Here is a 16554-nt window from a genome sequence, read left to right as displayed (position 1 = left end):
AAAGAGTCGGACACAACTGAAGCAACTCAGCACACATGCACAGAATCCAACTATTCCACAATGGAATCCTTTTAAATGGGGCTCAACCCAGTTGAACTGCTATATTAATAAATAAATGGAGTTTTAGTTCTCAAAGGGTCTGAACTTAATAGTAGGTAAGATCTGACTAATTGAAAAATTATACTGTTTACATGTGATTTTACCCAAAACACCTAAACACCAGTTTCTACATCACCAAAATAAAATTGAAGCCTGTCTAATTTTTCCCTTTGACAACATAAACTTTCTAAGGATAATAAAATTCTCCCACATTTATCATTAGATAAGAACACAAGACCAACCTATTATATTTCTAGAATTAGAAAATCTCTGCATAAAGCGTGAACTGGTGAACAGCAATTCAAACATTCTTTCAGCACTGATATGAAACACACGGTTGATATAAAGTCTTCCATGAAGGTCTTTCTCAAGAATGTTTTCTGGGGAAACAAAAAACACAAAACAAAAAGGGAAGACATCAAAGAAAGGTAATTTCAAAGTTTCATTTTGTTTGTTTTGGGCACAAAATGGCTTTTAAATGTGATTACAATGATCACAGCACATTACATGACACTATTAAAACTCTAAATTGGTATTATATACATACATATTATGTATAACTATACATAAAATAGACAGTAATTAAACTATATATGATCAATAGTTGTCAAAAACCAAGATATAGAAATATTTCATTTGCATGATATCAAACTCCCATATCATATATCATTCAAAAGAACAGTTCATGAATTTCTGTATCATCCATGTGCAGCGGCCATGCTAACCTCTGTATCATTCTGATTTCAATATATATGCTGCCAAACCAAGCACTCAAAAAAATATTTTTAAAAAAGGAATCTTTCAAGAGTGACAAGGGACACATAGCAGGTCCTATTTCTGAATGTGCATACATATTAAGTAAATATTAAGACATGAATGGCTTTAATATCTGCTGTACTCACTATCCTACTAGTCTGAATAATGTTTCAAACTTGACTTAAAGTTCACTCCCCCAAGACAAGTATCACTGTATTCACAATCTGTTCTCTATATCACACATTAAAAGAAATCTTTCTGAGAGAGAAAAATAAATATCATATATTAACACATATACATGGAATCTAGAAAGATGGTACCGATGAACCTATTTGCAGGAAAGCAATGGAGACACAGGCATAGAGAACAGACTTGTGAAACAGTGGGGAAGGAGAGCGTGGGACAAATGGAGAGAAGAACATATACACTACCATATGTAAAAGAGATGCCAGTGGGAATTTGCTATACGACTCAGGGAGCGCAAACTGGTGCTCTGAGACACCTAGAGGGGTGGGATGGGGTGGGTGGTGGGAGGGCAATTCAAGAGGGAGGGGATGTATGTATACCTATAACAAACTCATGCTGATGTACAGCAAAAACCGTCACAATATTATAAAGTAATTATCCTCCAATTAAAATAAATTAATTTTAAAAATAAACGTGTAAAAAATAATTAATCAAAAAAGAAATCCTTCTGAAAAGTATTCCTCAAAGCTAAATAAAGCCCAATGGAATACTATATTTTTTCTAAGAACCTGACAGCAATGTTGAAAACTCTTTTGTAGAAAATAAGGAAGCTCGCCTCTCCTCGTATTCCCTGGAAACACTACATGAAATAGCCCATGCATTCACGATGTTACCACATGCCAGGTATTGTGCTAAGCAACTCAGAGGTATTCACACATATTCTCACAGCAAGCCTGTGAGGCAAGAGCTATTCACATCTTCATCTCCATTGTACAGATGAGGAAACTGCAGCACTCAGAGAATTGCCAAAGCTCCATGGCTAGTCAGTGACTGAACTGGAATCTGAAATCATTCTAGCTCCAGAACACACAAACTTAACCCTATTCTACAGTGCAAGGAATTTAACTCAGAAGAATCTAAAGGAAATGGCAGGGCTGGGGGACATCTAGGAATAGGAGTCTGGTAGAATAAAGGAAATAGAGTAAAGCAATCCAATTGAAATTTTAATGATTTCAGGACTGGAGTTATTTATTATTTCACGGATTACGCCCATCATTACAGAATGAAAACTGTGACAAAAGCTCCCCATAGCTCACAAATCAAGTTCTAAGAATTATGTGTTGAGCATCTGTCCACATTAAGCCACGGGAAGCAGTCAAAGTAAAAGGCAGTGGTCTAAGAAGCAGGAAAGAAAAATCCCTCCAGCTCTGCCTTTACTCCAGCTATTCCTCATGAAATGGTCTGTCTCCCTGTTTTGTTATAGGTGCAGAGAAGTTAGGGATAGTGGGTAGATACCAATTTACCTCCTTCCTGCAACAATACTACGTGTAGACAAAAGCATACACATGGTAGGCACTGCAATCTCAAGTAATGGCTCCTTTGGCATAGAAATTAATCACTGAAACTAGGCAATTTACTAAGGTTCTGTAAGGTAACTTCCCAATTAGGCTTGAGAAATAGCTTTTTCTGACACAGAAGTAATATATGTTCATTATGACTTCCCTGATAGCTCAGTTGGTAAAGAATTCCCCCTGCAATGCAGGAGACCCTGGTTCGATTCCTGGGTCGGGAAAATCTGCTGGAAAACGGATAGGCTACCCACTTCAGTATTCTTGGACTTCCCAGGTGGCTCAGCTGGTAAAGAATCCACCTGCAATGAGGGATACCTTGCTCTGATCCCTGGGTTGGGAAGATCCCCTGGAGAAGGGAAAGGCTACCCACTCCAGTATTTTTGCCTGGAGAATTCCATGGACTGTATAGTCCTCGGGGTGTCAAAGACTCGGACACAACTGAGCGACTTTCACTTTAACTTTCATGTTCATTGTAAAAATAATTCATATATTCACAAGAAAGCAAAGAAGTATAGGTATTCTATGTATGCTGATCATCACCTCCACAGAACTTATCCCAACTTGTAATTATATTTTTACTGACTTAGTGCCTTTTTATTGCCTCTTTCCTGCACTAGACTCTAAGTTCTATGTGAGCAGGGATCATGTTGATTTCAAACACCTAAGTACATTACGAGTTTGGCACATAAGTGTTATATAACCATTTTTGAATGAATAGGTGACTGTGGAAAATACAAAAAAATCGTAAGTAAAGTCGCTCAGTCGTGTTCAACTCTTTGCAAACCCATGGACTGTAGTCTACCAGGCTCCTCAGTCCATGGAATTTTCCAGGCAAGAGTACTGGAGTGGGCTGCCATTTTTTTTGCAATGATATCTTCTAATTTTTTATTTTTTAATAATTTTAGAGGGACAATGAACTAAACTAGACTTTATTCCTATTTTTCCCAGTAATGTCTTTCTCTGTACAAGGATCCGGCCCAAGGTACCATGTTTGTACTTGGTTGTTATCATCTTAGTCTCCTCCAATCTATGACAGCCTCACTTTTTTCTTGTTTTTCAATGACCTAATACCTTTGAAAGTACAGGTCAGGTATTATGTAGAATGTCCCCCATTTTGGGTTCACCTTAGGTTTTTTTCATGATTAGACCAGGGTTTGGATTTGGGGGATGAACACTACAGAGGTGAAGTACCCTTCCCCTCAAACTCAGGGGGTACATATAACAGCATTAACCTTGATTAACCTTGATCAATTGGTCAAGGTGGTACCTGGCAGGCTTTTCCACTTCAAAGGTATTATTTTCCTCTTTCCATATTCTATTCATTAGAAATGAGTCCCTAAGTTCGGCCCATCTCAAGGGGAGGAGAATTCAGCTCCACCTCCTGGAAGGGAAAAGATCTACATATATACTTTACCTATATTATTTGGGGCTCTGTAAGGAAGACTCCTGCTTTCTCTCCCATTTATATATTTATTCAACCACGGGTATCAGGATGGACGTACAAAGTCAGTTTATACTTTGGGTTATAATCCAGTACTATCATTATTTATTTTGCTGCTCACACTTATTTTTTGTTTGGCCATTAGAAGCTCTTTCAGGTTGATGCCTATGGCCTTTTGACATGCCTCTTTTTTTCTTTTTCAAGCACTACTTTATATTCTTGCACTATATCTGGGCTCATTTTGTATATTCCCCACCCTAGCCCTTCCCAGCTGGCTCTAGTGGTAAAGAAGCCACCTGTCAACTCAGGAGACATAAGAGACCTGGGTTCAATCCCTGGGTCAGGAAGATCTCCTGGAGGAGGGCATGGCAACCCACTCCAGTATTCTTGCCTGGAGAATCCCCTGGACAGAGCAGCTTGACGGGTTACAGTCCATGGGGTCACAAAGAGTCAGACACAAGTCAAGTGTGCACTGTAGCCCTAAAAGCAGCCATTTCTCTAAGGAGTCCTGGAACTATTATTTTTCAAAAGTAAGTTTCCTTCCTTAAATTTCACATTTAAGAAGGAAATAAATTGTATTCATAAAAGTATTTCAATACAATGTCTTCATATTTCATTTAAACTCTACTGTTAGATAAAATGTTCTGCATCATGACTGATAAAAACATAACTTGTGGTATTACTACCAGAAATTAACAATAATACCTTTTGTATGCAAACTGGTTCAAGGAAGTAAGGATATGAAATAAACTATTTCCACCTGGGATTATTTATTTATTAAATTCATGGTACTTTAAAGCCTCCTATCTAAATAACATCATCAGTCATATTGCTGGAGCATATTAAGCTAGCACGTGGTATTTTAAATGGAGAAAGGAACACTGCTCAACTTAGTAGCAGGTTACTATTTCCAATAAAGAATAAATACTATTTCAAATATAACAATTTGAAAGTGGCCAATGGAAAATGGTAGGAAAATTGAGACAGATAAATATAAGAAGTACCTTGGCATGAATAAAACTAAAACCACTGAGCACATACTCAACACATGTTGGTAGTATTTTGAGTACGTGTGAAAACATGCATTAGGCAGGTATGCAGGAAAGGCAGGTAATTTGGAGTTTAATTGAGTAACTAAAGAGACACAATTTGTTTTATCTTCCATTCTCTAAAAACTGGTGATCAGGGCTTCTATGCAATACAGAAACGACACCACTATTATTCTTTCTTTATTTGTAGATAAAGATGCAGTTTATATGAGTTTTAATGTTACTCTTTAGGTAAGTTATCATTAATGTGAATTGTATGGGAAGTGAATGAGGATTTTTTTTTTAAAGGATCACTCTTATAAAAGAGCAGATGAGAAAGAAAAAGAAAAAAAAAATCTCATTTGATTCTTTCTTTGCATCAATTGAGATGATGCAATAAAATGATGATTTGGGTTTTTTTCCCTTCATTCTATTAAGTGACAAATCACACTGATTAATTTTTGTCTGTTGACCCATTCTCAAATTCCAGGAATAAATCCCACTTGGTCATAGTGTATAACCCTTTTAATGTACTGCTTTTGTTTGCTCATATTTTGTTCAGGATTTCTATGTCAATATTTGTAAAGGATATTTGTAATTTTCTTGTAGTGTCTTTGCCTGTCTTTGGTATCAGTGTACAAGTTTTCAAAATATATTCTGGATGCAAAAACAAACAAACAAAAATCCTCATTTGCGTGTCACTTATGTGTCTGGCCACTGGGTGCCAGAGCAGGTCTTCCTACAGGAGAAGCTTGGCCAGGCAGGGATAACTAACTCACACAGCTGCATGCTGTTGTTCTTTAGTTGCTAATTCATGTCCACCTCTTTTGCAACCCCATGGACTGTAGCCTGCCAGGCTCCTCCATCCATGGAATTTCCCAAGCACAAGTGGTAAGGACGCTAAGAGAGTCTAGTCATTCCTGGTGCTTGATCCTTTCAAAAAAACTTCCTCTCATTGAGTTTTTCAAAAGAATACAACTGTCTTCTTAATACATTCTAATTTTTAAGAACCTGTTTATTTTTACTTATGTTTTTAAGAGTGTAGATTTAGTTTTCACCAAAGATACTTCGGTGTTTCCAAGCCAAGGTCAAACTTGATTTGGATTTGGTTTTCCTGGATTTGGTTCAGTTTTGGATCTGGATTTGATTTTAGATTTGAACTGGATTTGATTTAGATTTGACTTGGATTTAACTTTGGTTTTCATGGATTTAGTAAACAGCCTTTCAGGGGTTTCCAAACCAGGTCTAAGCTGAACAGGAAGTGGACTAGAAATACAGTCATGTCAGACAGATCCAAACCACAGCATGTCCCCATCAGCAACCCTCCAGCAGGAACAGTAATATAACATGCTGGTACAGAAGAAGGCATAGCAAAACTCCGCTGGCACGGCTCTGCTTCCTGAAATTTCAAAGTAGTCAGCCACTACCCTACCCTTCCTACTGTCTCCTCACTTCACTGACTTCAATGTCAGTAATCTTACAGCTAAAAAAAAAGAAAACTCCTTGAAGTGACCTTGACATTTCATGACTTGATAAGCATGACAAGCCCAGGTTATTGGTTATAACTTAAAGAAAGTAAAGAGAACATGATTTGCTCTAAAGTTTCCCTTAAGCAACTGATTTTTGTTTTGACTGAGCGACTTCACTTTCACTTTTCACTTTCATGTATTGGAGAAGGAAACGGCAACCCACTTCAGTGGTCTTTGCCTCGAGAATCCCAGGGACAGAGGAGCCTGGTAGGAGGCCATCTATGGGGTCGCACAGAGTCGGACAGAACTGAAGCGACTTAGCAGCAGCAGCAGCAGCTACATTCAAAAAATTAAGGTCAAGGCATCCAGACCCATCACTTCATGGCAAATAGATGGGGAAACAATGGAAATAGTGACAGACTTTATTTTCTTGGGCTCCAAAATCACTGCAGATGGTGACTGCAGCCATGAAATTAAAAGACACTTGTTCCTTGGAAGAAAAGCTATGACAAACCTAGACAGCATATTAAAAAGCAGAGACATTACTTTGCCGACAAAGGTCCATCTAGTCAAAGATATGGTTTTTCCAGTAATCATGTATGGATGTGAGAGTTGAACCATAAAGAAGGCTGAATGCCAAAGAATTGATGCTTTTGAAGTGTGGTGTTGGAGAAGACTCATGAGGGTCTGCGAGGAGATCCAACCAGTCCATTCTGAAGGAGATCAATCCTGAATACTCATTAGAAGGACTGATACTGAAACTGAAGCTCCAGTACTTTGGCTACCCGATACAAAGAGCCAACTCATTAGAAAAGACCCTGATGCTGGGAAAGATTGAAGGCAGAAGGAGAAGGGGATAACAGAGGACGAGATGGTTGAATGACATCACTGACTCAATGGACATGAATTTGAGCAAGCTCCAGGAGATGGTGGAGGACAGGGAAGCCTGGCGTGCTTCAGTACACAGGGTCGCAAAGAGTCAGACACGACTAAGCGACTGAACAACAACTACTTTTGAAATCTCTCTCTTCCCTTCTCTTTTTGTGGTTAAAGAAAGTAGTAAGATTTATAGTATTACACCATGCAGATTTTCATTATGATTTTTTAAAACTCAAACTGTATTAGACTTAAATGAAAGACCTGAAACCATAAAACTTCTAGAAGAAAACTTAAGCAAGTACATTGTTTGACATCTTTCTTAGCAGTATTTTTTATGTCTTCTCTAGCAAGATAAATAAAAGCAAAAATAAACAAATCAAACTAAAAAGCTTTTGCACAGTGAAGGAGATTATAATGAACATGTAAAGGCTGCCTAATGAATGTCAGAAGATATTTGCAAATGATATATCTGATAAGGGGCTAATATCCAAAATATACAAAGGACTCATACAACTCAACAACTGAAAATTACCTGATTAAAAAAGGAAATGAGCAGAGGACCTGAATAGACATTTTTTCAAAGAAGACACACAGATGGCCAACAGGCACATGAAAAGATGCTCAGCATCATGAATCATCAGGGAAACACAAATGAAAACCACAATGAGGCACCATCTCACACCATCAGAATGGCTATCACCAAGAAGATAGCAAATATCAAGTATTGGTGAGAATGTGGAGAAAAGGGAACCTTAGTACACTGCTGGTGGGAATGTAAACTGGTGCAGCCATTATGGAAAATATTAGGTAAGTTCCTCAAAAAACTAAAACTAGAACTACCATAAAATCCAGTAATTTCACTCCTAGGTATTTTCCTAGGTATTTATCTGATAAAAATGAAAACACTAATTCAGAAAGATATATGTACCCTACTATGTTCACTGCAGCATTATTACAATAGCAAAAATATGGAAGCAACCTAAGTGCCTATCAACAGATAGAAGGGATAAAGACAATGTGGTATAGATATATACAATGGAATATTGTTGTTGTTTAGTTGAATTAACACTTATCCATGAATTGTTAAAATCAAATGCTAAATTATTAATGATCTCACTAGAGATTAAAAAATAGTGTTCCTGTGGCCTGTTAGATTCAATAAAATAGATAATATAGTTTCTGGTGGTGGTTGTAGTTTAGTCGTTAAGTCATATCTGACTCTTGCGACCCCATGGACTGTAGCCCTCCAGGCTCCTCTGTCCATGGAATTCTCCAGGCAAGAATACTAGAGTGGGTTGCCATTTCCTTCTCCAGGGGATCTTCCCAACCCAGGGATAGAATTCACATCACCTGCATTGCAGGTGGATTCTCTACCACTGAGCCATCTGTGGTAAAGGGAAGCCCAAAATGGAATATTACTCATCCATAAAAAAGGATGAAATCTTGCCATTTTTGGCACAGATGGACCCAGAGAATATTATGCTTAGTGAAATAAACCAGACAAAGAAAGACATATACTGTATCATTTCACTTATATGTGGAACCACAAAACAATGAACAAGCGTAACAGAAACAGAGCCATAGATACAGAGAACAAACAGGTGGTTGCCAGAAGGGAAGGAGGCGGGGAAGGAGATAAACAGGTGAGTGAGATTAAAAGGTACAAATTTCAGATACAAATAAGTCATGGGTAAAAAGAAAAAAAAAGTTGCTTTTCCATCGCTACTGCTCCATTTCCACTGACTCAATGCATGGGGTAATATAGGCTAAATGTGATGAAGATCTTCAAATTTCAGGCTTCTAAAAAGTGATGATGGGTTAGATTTAGCAGCCCCTTTCCCCTGTTTCTTCCATCATTTTTTGATTCTTTATAGAGTGAGACTGTATTTGGTACAAAAAACAATTCTCAATCTGCACACACTTGATACAAACGTAAACATTAAAAGACAAAACTGAAATTTTACTTAAAATTTATAAGAAAGCCTTTACCTTCATCGACAGAATCTGAAGTGCTGCTTTTGTCCAGAGAAAGATACTCATTTTTATTCAAGTCCAGTGATTTTGATGACTGTCTACTTAACCTCTTTTCTGAAGTTAGTGAAGGACTTTTGATCTGTTTCTCACTTTGGGGTTCCTCTTTCCATAACCCCTAGAAGGCAAACAATGAGTTCTTTAATAATAAACACATTTTGAAATGCTGCTCTTTGAGAGCTTTGCTTGTTATGTTTATATTACATTTGGTCCATAAAATATTGATAGATAATATAGATGATCCTAAAGTCATCTTCTTATACACTAATGAACAATACATTTATGAAGAACATCATAAAGAAGAACTCACAGACAGTTAACAACATGTGGATCACTTAAGTTGAAGGGAAAGGGGAAAAATGACAAAAATAATGGAGTGGTCAGTTCTTTGGGGTGTGCAAGGAAAGGAGTCAAACCCAATTAGTTTCCCCAGGCAATACCTGCCCCATCAACTGAAGGAAGAGAACTCACTCATCTCTCAGGACCAGTAACTAAAGGGAAAAGGGAAAGAAAATAGAGATATAAAAGTCACATCAGAGTACAGTGAGGGAGAACAGATTAAAGGAGAAAGATTAAAGCAAATCCATAAGAATACAGTTGGATTTACTGTTAAGGGACTAAGGGGTTGTACATTAAAATATATTCAATATATACTGCTATCCATACTTTCTGGAAATGGCTTCATAAAGATATATCAAATTATAAAGAAATTTCTGTAATAAATTTAATATTAGGCCTTAAATTATGAATGCTATTACTATGTTAGTAGTAGTCTAGTAGCAGAGTACTGTAATTAGGCTTAATAGAACAGTGTGAAAAATACAAACCATATGACAGTGTACTTTCTTGCATTGTCTGCATATAAGCAGATGAAAGACAGCAAAAGCATATAATCGTTCTACCTCCTGCCCCGTGAGATCTTAGGGCAGCCCTGAACAACAGAAGCAGCTCCAGGGAGGAGGAGCTCCAGGAAAGCAGAATAACAACTGGGACCCAGGACACAATTTATTAAAATATTACACTACCCTAAGTCAGAGGATTGACTTTTCAATCAGAGATTACTGTTAAAGTCAAGACTTGATTTATTCAGGAGTTCCACACTACAAAGCAACATGCTTATTAGCTGACCTAGGACCTCTATAGATGCTGTGTAGAGTAAATTTCCCCACATATTTCTTGTTTTAATTAAGATTTAGTTCCTATTGTAACAAACATGGACAGATACCTATAGGAAAAGGAACATCACTATTTTTGAATGGTTAGCATCCAGATGATTTGTATTTCTTTGTATACTTTTCTATATTTCCTGAATCTTTAAAGAGATTATTAATTTTGTAATTTATTAAAAACTTATTCTTAGGAAATTCTATTTCTTTTTGTTACTACCAACTTTGTTGGAGATTATTAATTTTATATCTTACCAAAAACTTATTCTTAGAAAATTCTATTTCTAACTTTTTGTTATTACCAACCTTGTTGGAAGTAAAAATGAAACAAAGTGACATGATACTTGATATCTGAGAATCTCACTGTACTTCTCCTCTGGAATGTAAAAGGCAAAAAGGGACCAAACTTCTAGATTACTTATATTCCATAAACTGAAAACATCTATCCTTAACATCAATGAAATGTATAATCAAACTTAAAACATTAAATTACTCCTCTACATCCATTTCTTTTTCTTAGAGAAAGTATGACTTCCTTTAAGAACAAAACTAGAAGGGCCAACAGATTAACTATCTTAAGAACAGGTACAGAAGACATTGTCAAAGAAGCTGTAGGAAGGACTCAAGGAATATTAATATTAATAGTTCTGAAAACCTAGTCTCAAAGTCAGATATGTGTAAAGGGATAAGGGGACTGCAAGAGATACCCTGTCCTGTTAAACCCCAAAACTCAGTGGCTTGTTCTTCTTAGTGAAAGCATACAAGGGGATTGGCATTCAGAATCACCTCCCTTACACAAGTAGTAAGTTCCTAAGTGTCTCTCGATGAATGAGTTTTACATGAAATCCACAACACAAAATCAGACTGAGATAGATGCATGATGGTTGCCTGAAACAAGCTGAAAACTTGTGGGCCTTTTACATAATCTATTTCACTGTTTCCCAAACATTTATTCACAACAGATGCTGGGAGCTCCGTGAGAGAAGGTAAAAGGGGTCCATTGCTGGCCACACACAGATTCGTCTTCAACTATAATGTGTGCCATAGTTGCTTCAGTCGTGTCCGACTCTCTGTGACCCTGTGGACTGTAGCCCGCCAGGCTCACCATCCATGGGATTCTCCAGGCAAGAATACTGGAGTGGGTTGCCATTTCCTTCCCCATTCAACTATAATAGATTATGGTTACTGAATACTTAATACGTGTCAAGGACTATTCAATGTACTTTCACATATATTAATTAATTTAGTCCTTACTTAAAAATTCCTATGGGGTATTAGTGTCCTCATCTTATTGTTGAGAAAAGAAAGGCATAGAGAGGCTAAGTAATTCATTTATTTCAGGTCATACAGTTAGAAAGTGGCAGAGGTAGAGTATGAAACCAGTGCTTTGATTTAAAATAAGAAATTCAGCACTGGCCCAAAATTTGCATCACCAATCAGAAGAACAAAAGCTGCACACTCTCATCACTTAGAATGTGGTTTCTAAGTGCAATCCTTCACTAAAATCTATGTCTCCTTAGACAAGTAGCTGATACTAAGTCTGGGACTGAAAATATAAAAAATGTGCTTGGGACACATTATTGTAGAAAGAAAGGAAGCTGTCAAAAATAATCGAGTATTTCAAAAGGACAGAGGAGCCAACTTGAAGGGGCTCCCATTGGCAGAGGGGACAATCTGAGTATAACAAGTAATAATGATGATGACTGTGATTGATAGAAACTCACCAAAACTTTTTAAAAAATTGGTAGGCTTATAATAATACTTGAAAAAATAAAGGAAGAAACTAACTAGCTAAAGTGCAAGTCGCTCAGTTGTGTCTGACTCTTTGTGACCCCATGGACTATACAGTGCCCATGGAATTCTCCAGGCCAGAATACTAGAGTGGTAGCCTTTCCCTTAGGAGAAGGCAATGGCACCCCACTCCAGTACTCTTGCCTGGAAAATCCCATGGACAGAGGAGCCTGGTGGGCTGCAGTCCATGGGGTCGCTAAAAGTCAGACACAGCTGAGCGACTTCACTTTCACTTTTCACTTTCATGCACTGGAGAAGGAAATGGCAACCCACTCCAGTGTTCTTGCCTGGAGAACCTCAGGGACGGAGGAGCCTGGTGAGCTGCCATCTATGGGGTCACACAGAGTCAGACATGACTGAAGTGACTTAGCAGCAGCAGCCTTTCCCTTTTCCAGGGGATCTTCCCAACCCAGGGATTGAACCCAGGTCGCCAGAATTGCAGGTGGATTCTTTACCAGCTGAGCCATAAGGGAAGCCCAAGAATACTGGAGTGGGTAGCCTATCCCTTCTCCAGGGGATCTTCCCGACCCAGGAATAGAACCAGGGTCTCCTGCATTGCAGGTGGATTCTTTACCAACTGAGCTATCAGGGAAGCCCTAACTAGCTAACTAGCTATGAAAATTAACTGGATGTGTCTGATTTAGTGGGCTTCCCAGGTGGTGCTAGTGGTAAAGAACCCACCTGCCAATGCAGGAGATGTAAGAGACATGGGTTTGATCTCTGGGAAGATCCCTTAAAGGAAATGGCAACCGATTTCTTGCCTGGAGAATCCCATGGACAGGGGAGCCTGGTGGGCTACAGTCCATAGCATTGGAAAGAGTGCAACACGACTAAAGCAACTTAGCACGTATGTCTGATTTAGTAGTTAGTTTAATAAGCATTTGTTGTTACTTGAGCATGGTGCTCAGGGTTCTCACCTCCCCTTCAAAACTGATCCTTCCATTACATACACTATCTATTCTGAGAACAATTCTGCTATGAATTTTTCCACCTTAATTTTTAAAAATGTCTATCCCCTTGATAGGGGCTTCCCCAGTGGCTCAGCAGTAAAGAATTCCCTGCAATGCAGCGCAGGAGAAGTGGGTTCGATCCCTGGGTCGGGAAGATCTCCTGGAGGACAGGATGGCTGAAGAATACCCACTTCAGTACTCTTGCCTGGAGAATCCCGAGGTCAGAGGAGCCCAGCAGGCAACAGTCCATAGGGTCGCAAAGAGTCAGACACAACTGAACCGACTTAGCATGCACGCATCCTCCTTACAGACTGATGTTCAGGAAACTGCCTGGTAACTCTGCACCATATCCAGGTCTGAACAGAAACATATATTATTCCCATATAATCTCTGCTACTTAAAGGCTTAAAACTCTTGCCCTAAAATAAAAGAGCAGCTTCACATCTTAAGTGTTTAAACATTTTGTATACTGTATTTTTATTTGATCTTCCATTATGATGAAAACATGGTAATTTCAGATAGATTTTAAAAGGGAATCATATACCAACCCCTTTTGGTGAATTTCCTTCAATTGACTCTGATTCTGAAGCCCGACTAATTGATTCACGGGTAAAACTGATTGACTTGGATAATTTTTCATCTCTCTCCCCATAGTCATCCAGGCTGCTTCTTCCCAGACTTCTGTAAGAAACAGAGCATAGAAACATAAACAAGGTTACTTCTGAACAAATAACTGATTTAGTCTCCTCATTCAGGTCCTTTTCTATAATAAAGCATTTTGAAGACAATTTTTTTAAAGTAACAGATAAGCTTCTACCTATAACAAAGTTATATTCTTAACTCACATGCAAATTGATCTCACTGCTGAAAATAAAATATGCTTACATAAGATTTTATAAACTTCAGAAACCATTTAAAAATGAACCAAGTACAAATGGCCATAACAGCAACTAATACATTGAACACTGCTTGTTTAAGTTTTAGTTGTGAACAATGAAGATGCTTCGAAAGGGTCAAGGTAAGTGTTTGAGTTGGATGCCAGATGGCACCAGAAGGCAGTTTTAGATCTCATCCCCTCCCTTCAGATTCAGTCCCAGCTGAGATAGCACATCTCTCTGAGAAGGGGCACCTCCCGACGTCTGAGCACAGAGCCCATCCATCAGTCCATGCTCTCCTCATTCCTGAGAACAAAAATTCCTAAGGTTAAAGGAGAAACTTCTCAAATGATCATAGGGACACAGACTACAATAAATGCCTTAGGACTTGCTTTTCTTCTTTCAGGGAGTGGAAAAAAAAAAGGAAAGTGTATGAAATATAAAAGGAGCACAAAAGGATCTCATTTCCAGTGCTCAACTTTATTGAGCGATTAGTATTACTATTTGATCATTACTATATTTAGATGTAAAGCTCTTCTAAAATAAAGTAGTAGCCTGACATCTGAAGCCAAGTTATCCTGAGAAAGAAACAGAAAAGCCAGAAGAGTCTATACTATACTATTCCACTCAAGTAATACTTAGATCTACTCCTGGCCAATAGAATGGTAGCACCTTGAAGGAACAGGAAAAACGGCTCCTAAAGACAAAACCACGAGCTGAGTGCCTGTAGCTGAGGATTTTAAAGATGGAGGTGGATTGTGGAAAAATAAAAAAAAAGAGGACGGACAATGAAGAAAAGATTGAAAGTGAAGAGAAAAAAGATGAAAGAGCAAAGGAAATAAAGGTCTGGAAAGGTGTGAGGCAGACACACTTCTCTCAGAGGTTGGAAGAACGGGAAAAGAGTAGAAGAGCAAATGAGGATCCCGCCACATCTTCTTTTAGAAAGCACTCAGTCACCTGAAGAAAAGCTGGATGTTACACTGTGTTACCGTGCACAAAGCAGCAGATCAAAAATATTTACTCCTTCTGTCTTCAAAGACTAGAAACTTTTCAAGTCGGCAGGGACCTTGGAGATCACCTAGTTTAACTGCCTCCTTTCACAGATGAATAAACTGAGGATCAGAAAGGCTAAGCGATTTGCCTGAGTTTGCTCAGCTGCTAGGTGGTGGTAAAGTTCAGACTAGAATCCAGATCCTCTTTACCACCATCCAAGGCTCTCTGCATTATGTCAAGTGCTTTTCTACCCAACTCCAGAACCTGAGAGAGGCTAGTAAACTTTACAAGGAGAGTAGTCCAATGGAAATGTTTAGCTTTACAGAAAACTAATACAATATACATGTGTAACCCATGTTAAAAAAAAAAAAAAAAGACTGCAAAATATTAGTGCTGAGTTGACACAATATAAATAGGATCAGTACAACTAGAAGACTATCTGGATATGTACACATATTGAGACTTCAAAAGCTTTCCATCTTAAGACTTATTGTTATAGAATTTTAAAATAAATAATTTACCAAATTTTTCATTAAGTTTTAATTCATATACTATAAAATTCACCCAGTTTAAAGTGTACAATACAGTTGTTTACCACCATCACCACTTTTTAATTTTAGAACATTTTTATCACCCCAGAGGAAATCCTATACCCATTAGCAGTCACTTCCATTCTTCCTCTGCCCCAGTTCCTGGCAACTACTAACCTACTCTCTATCTGCATGGATTTACTGATTCTGGACTCCACTTCATGTAGGTGGAATCATATAATATATGATCTTTTGTGACTGGCTCCTTTGACTTAGCATAATGCTTACTGCAGAATTTTCACGTATTATCCTGAGTTATTTGTATTGCTTTGATCTCAATTACCACTGGACAAAATGCACTTTTATTTGACAGGTTAATAAAAATGTCCAGTCTTCCAAGTGAATTCCCGTCAGTCAAAAATAGTCTCTCTCTACTCTGAATTTTTTCCACAATACCTATTGCTCTTTTTGGCCCTTTTCATTTTCAACCTTCTATTAAAAGTATTTGCATTTTCCATAGTGCTATAAGCTCTTTTCATCAATGCATTCAAATATTTATTGAGTGCCAACTACAAGTCAAGCATGACACTAGGGTATCCTTGAGAAAAGTCATATTATCTTTGTACCCTCAAAATATCTTCCAGCTGATTTACTTTATTGTTACATGTATGTTAGGTAGCATATTCCAAATAGTCAAATATATGGTTTTTCCAGTAGTCATGTATGGAGGTGAGAGTTGAACCATAAAGAAGTGCTAAAGAACTGATGCTTTTGAACTGTGGTGCTGGAGAAGACTCTTAAGAGTCCCTTGGACAGCAAGGAGATCAAACCAGTCAATCCTAAAGGAAATATTCATTGGATATTCATTGGAATATTCATTGGAAGGACTGATGCTGATGCTGAGGCTCCAATGCTTTGGCCACCTGATGCAAAGAGCCAACTCATTAGAAAAGACCCTGATGCTGGGAAAGATTGAAGGCAGGAGGAGAAGGGGACGACAGAGGATGA

General features: G+C 38.0%; 1 protein-coding gene and 1 pseudogene across 4 annotated transcripts in view; both read right to left on the bottom strand.

Moving 5' to 3' along the window:
• The window catches only part of GRAMD1C (GRAM domain containing 1C), a 99421-nt gene that overhangs the window by 19740 nt on the left and 63127 nt on the right, over positions 1-16554 (bottom strand). For 3 of the 4 annotated variants that reach the window (XM_027523490.1, XM_027523567.1, XM_027523640.1), the window contains 3 exons: positions 13697-13829; positions 9200-9359; positions 342-479 (listed from right to left, as the gene is read on the bottom strand). In XM_027523490.1, coding sequence (XP_027379291.1) covers positions 342-479; positions 9200-9359; positions 13697-13829 — 431 coding nt within the window. Of the gene's footprint in view, positions 1-341; positions 480-9199; positions 9360-9681; positions 9733-13696; positions 13830-16554 lie in introns of those variants that run through there. The other variant, XM_027523709.1, reaches the window with a different exon arrangement.
• On the bottom strand, positions 772-870 carry LOC113899449 (annotated as a pseudogene).

This window comes from Bos indicus x Bos taurus, chromosome 1 (genome assembly GCF_003369695.1).
Source record: "Bos indicus x Bos taurus breed Angus x Brahman F1 hybrid chromosome 1, Bos_hybrid_MaternalHap_v2.0, whole genome shotgun sequence".
NCBI classification, from domain to species: Eukaryota; Metazoa; Chordata; class Mammalia; order Artiodactyla; family Bovidae; genus Bos; species Bos indicus x Bos taurus.
The sequence above is the reverse complement of the archived record's forward strand: the minus strand, read 5'-3'. Positions and strand labels throughout refer to the sequence as shown.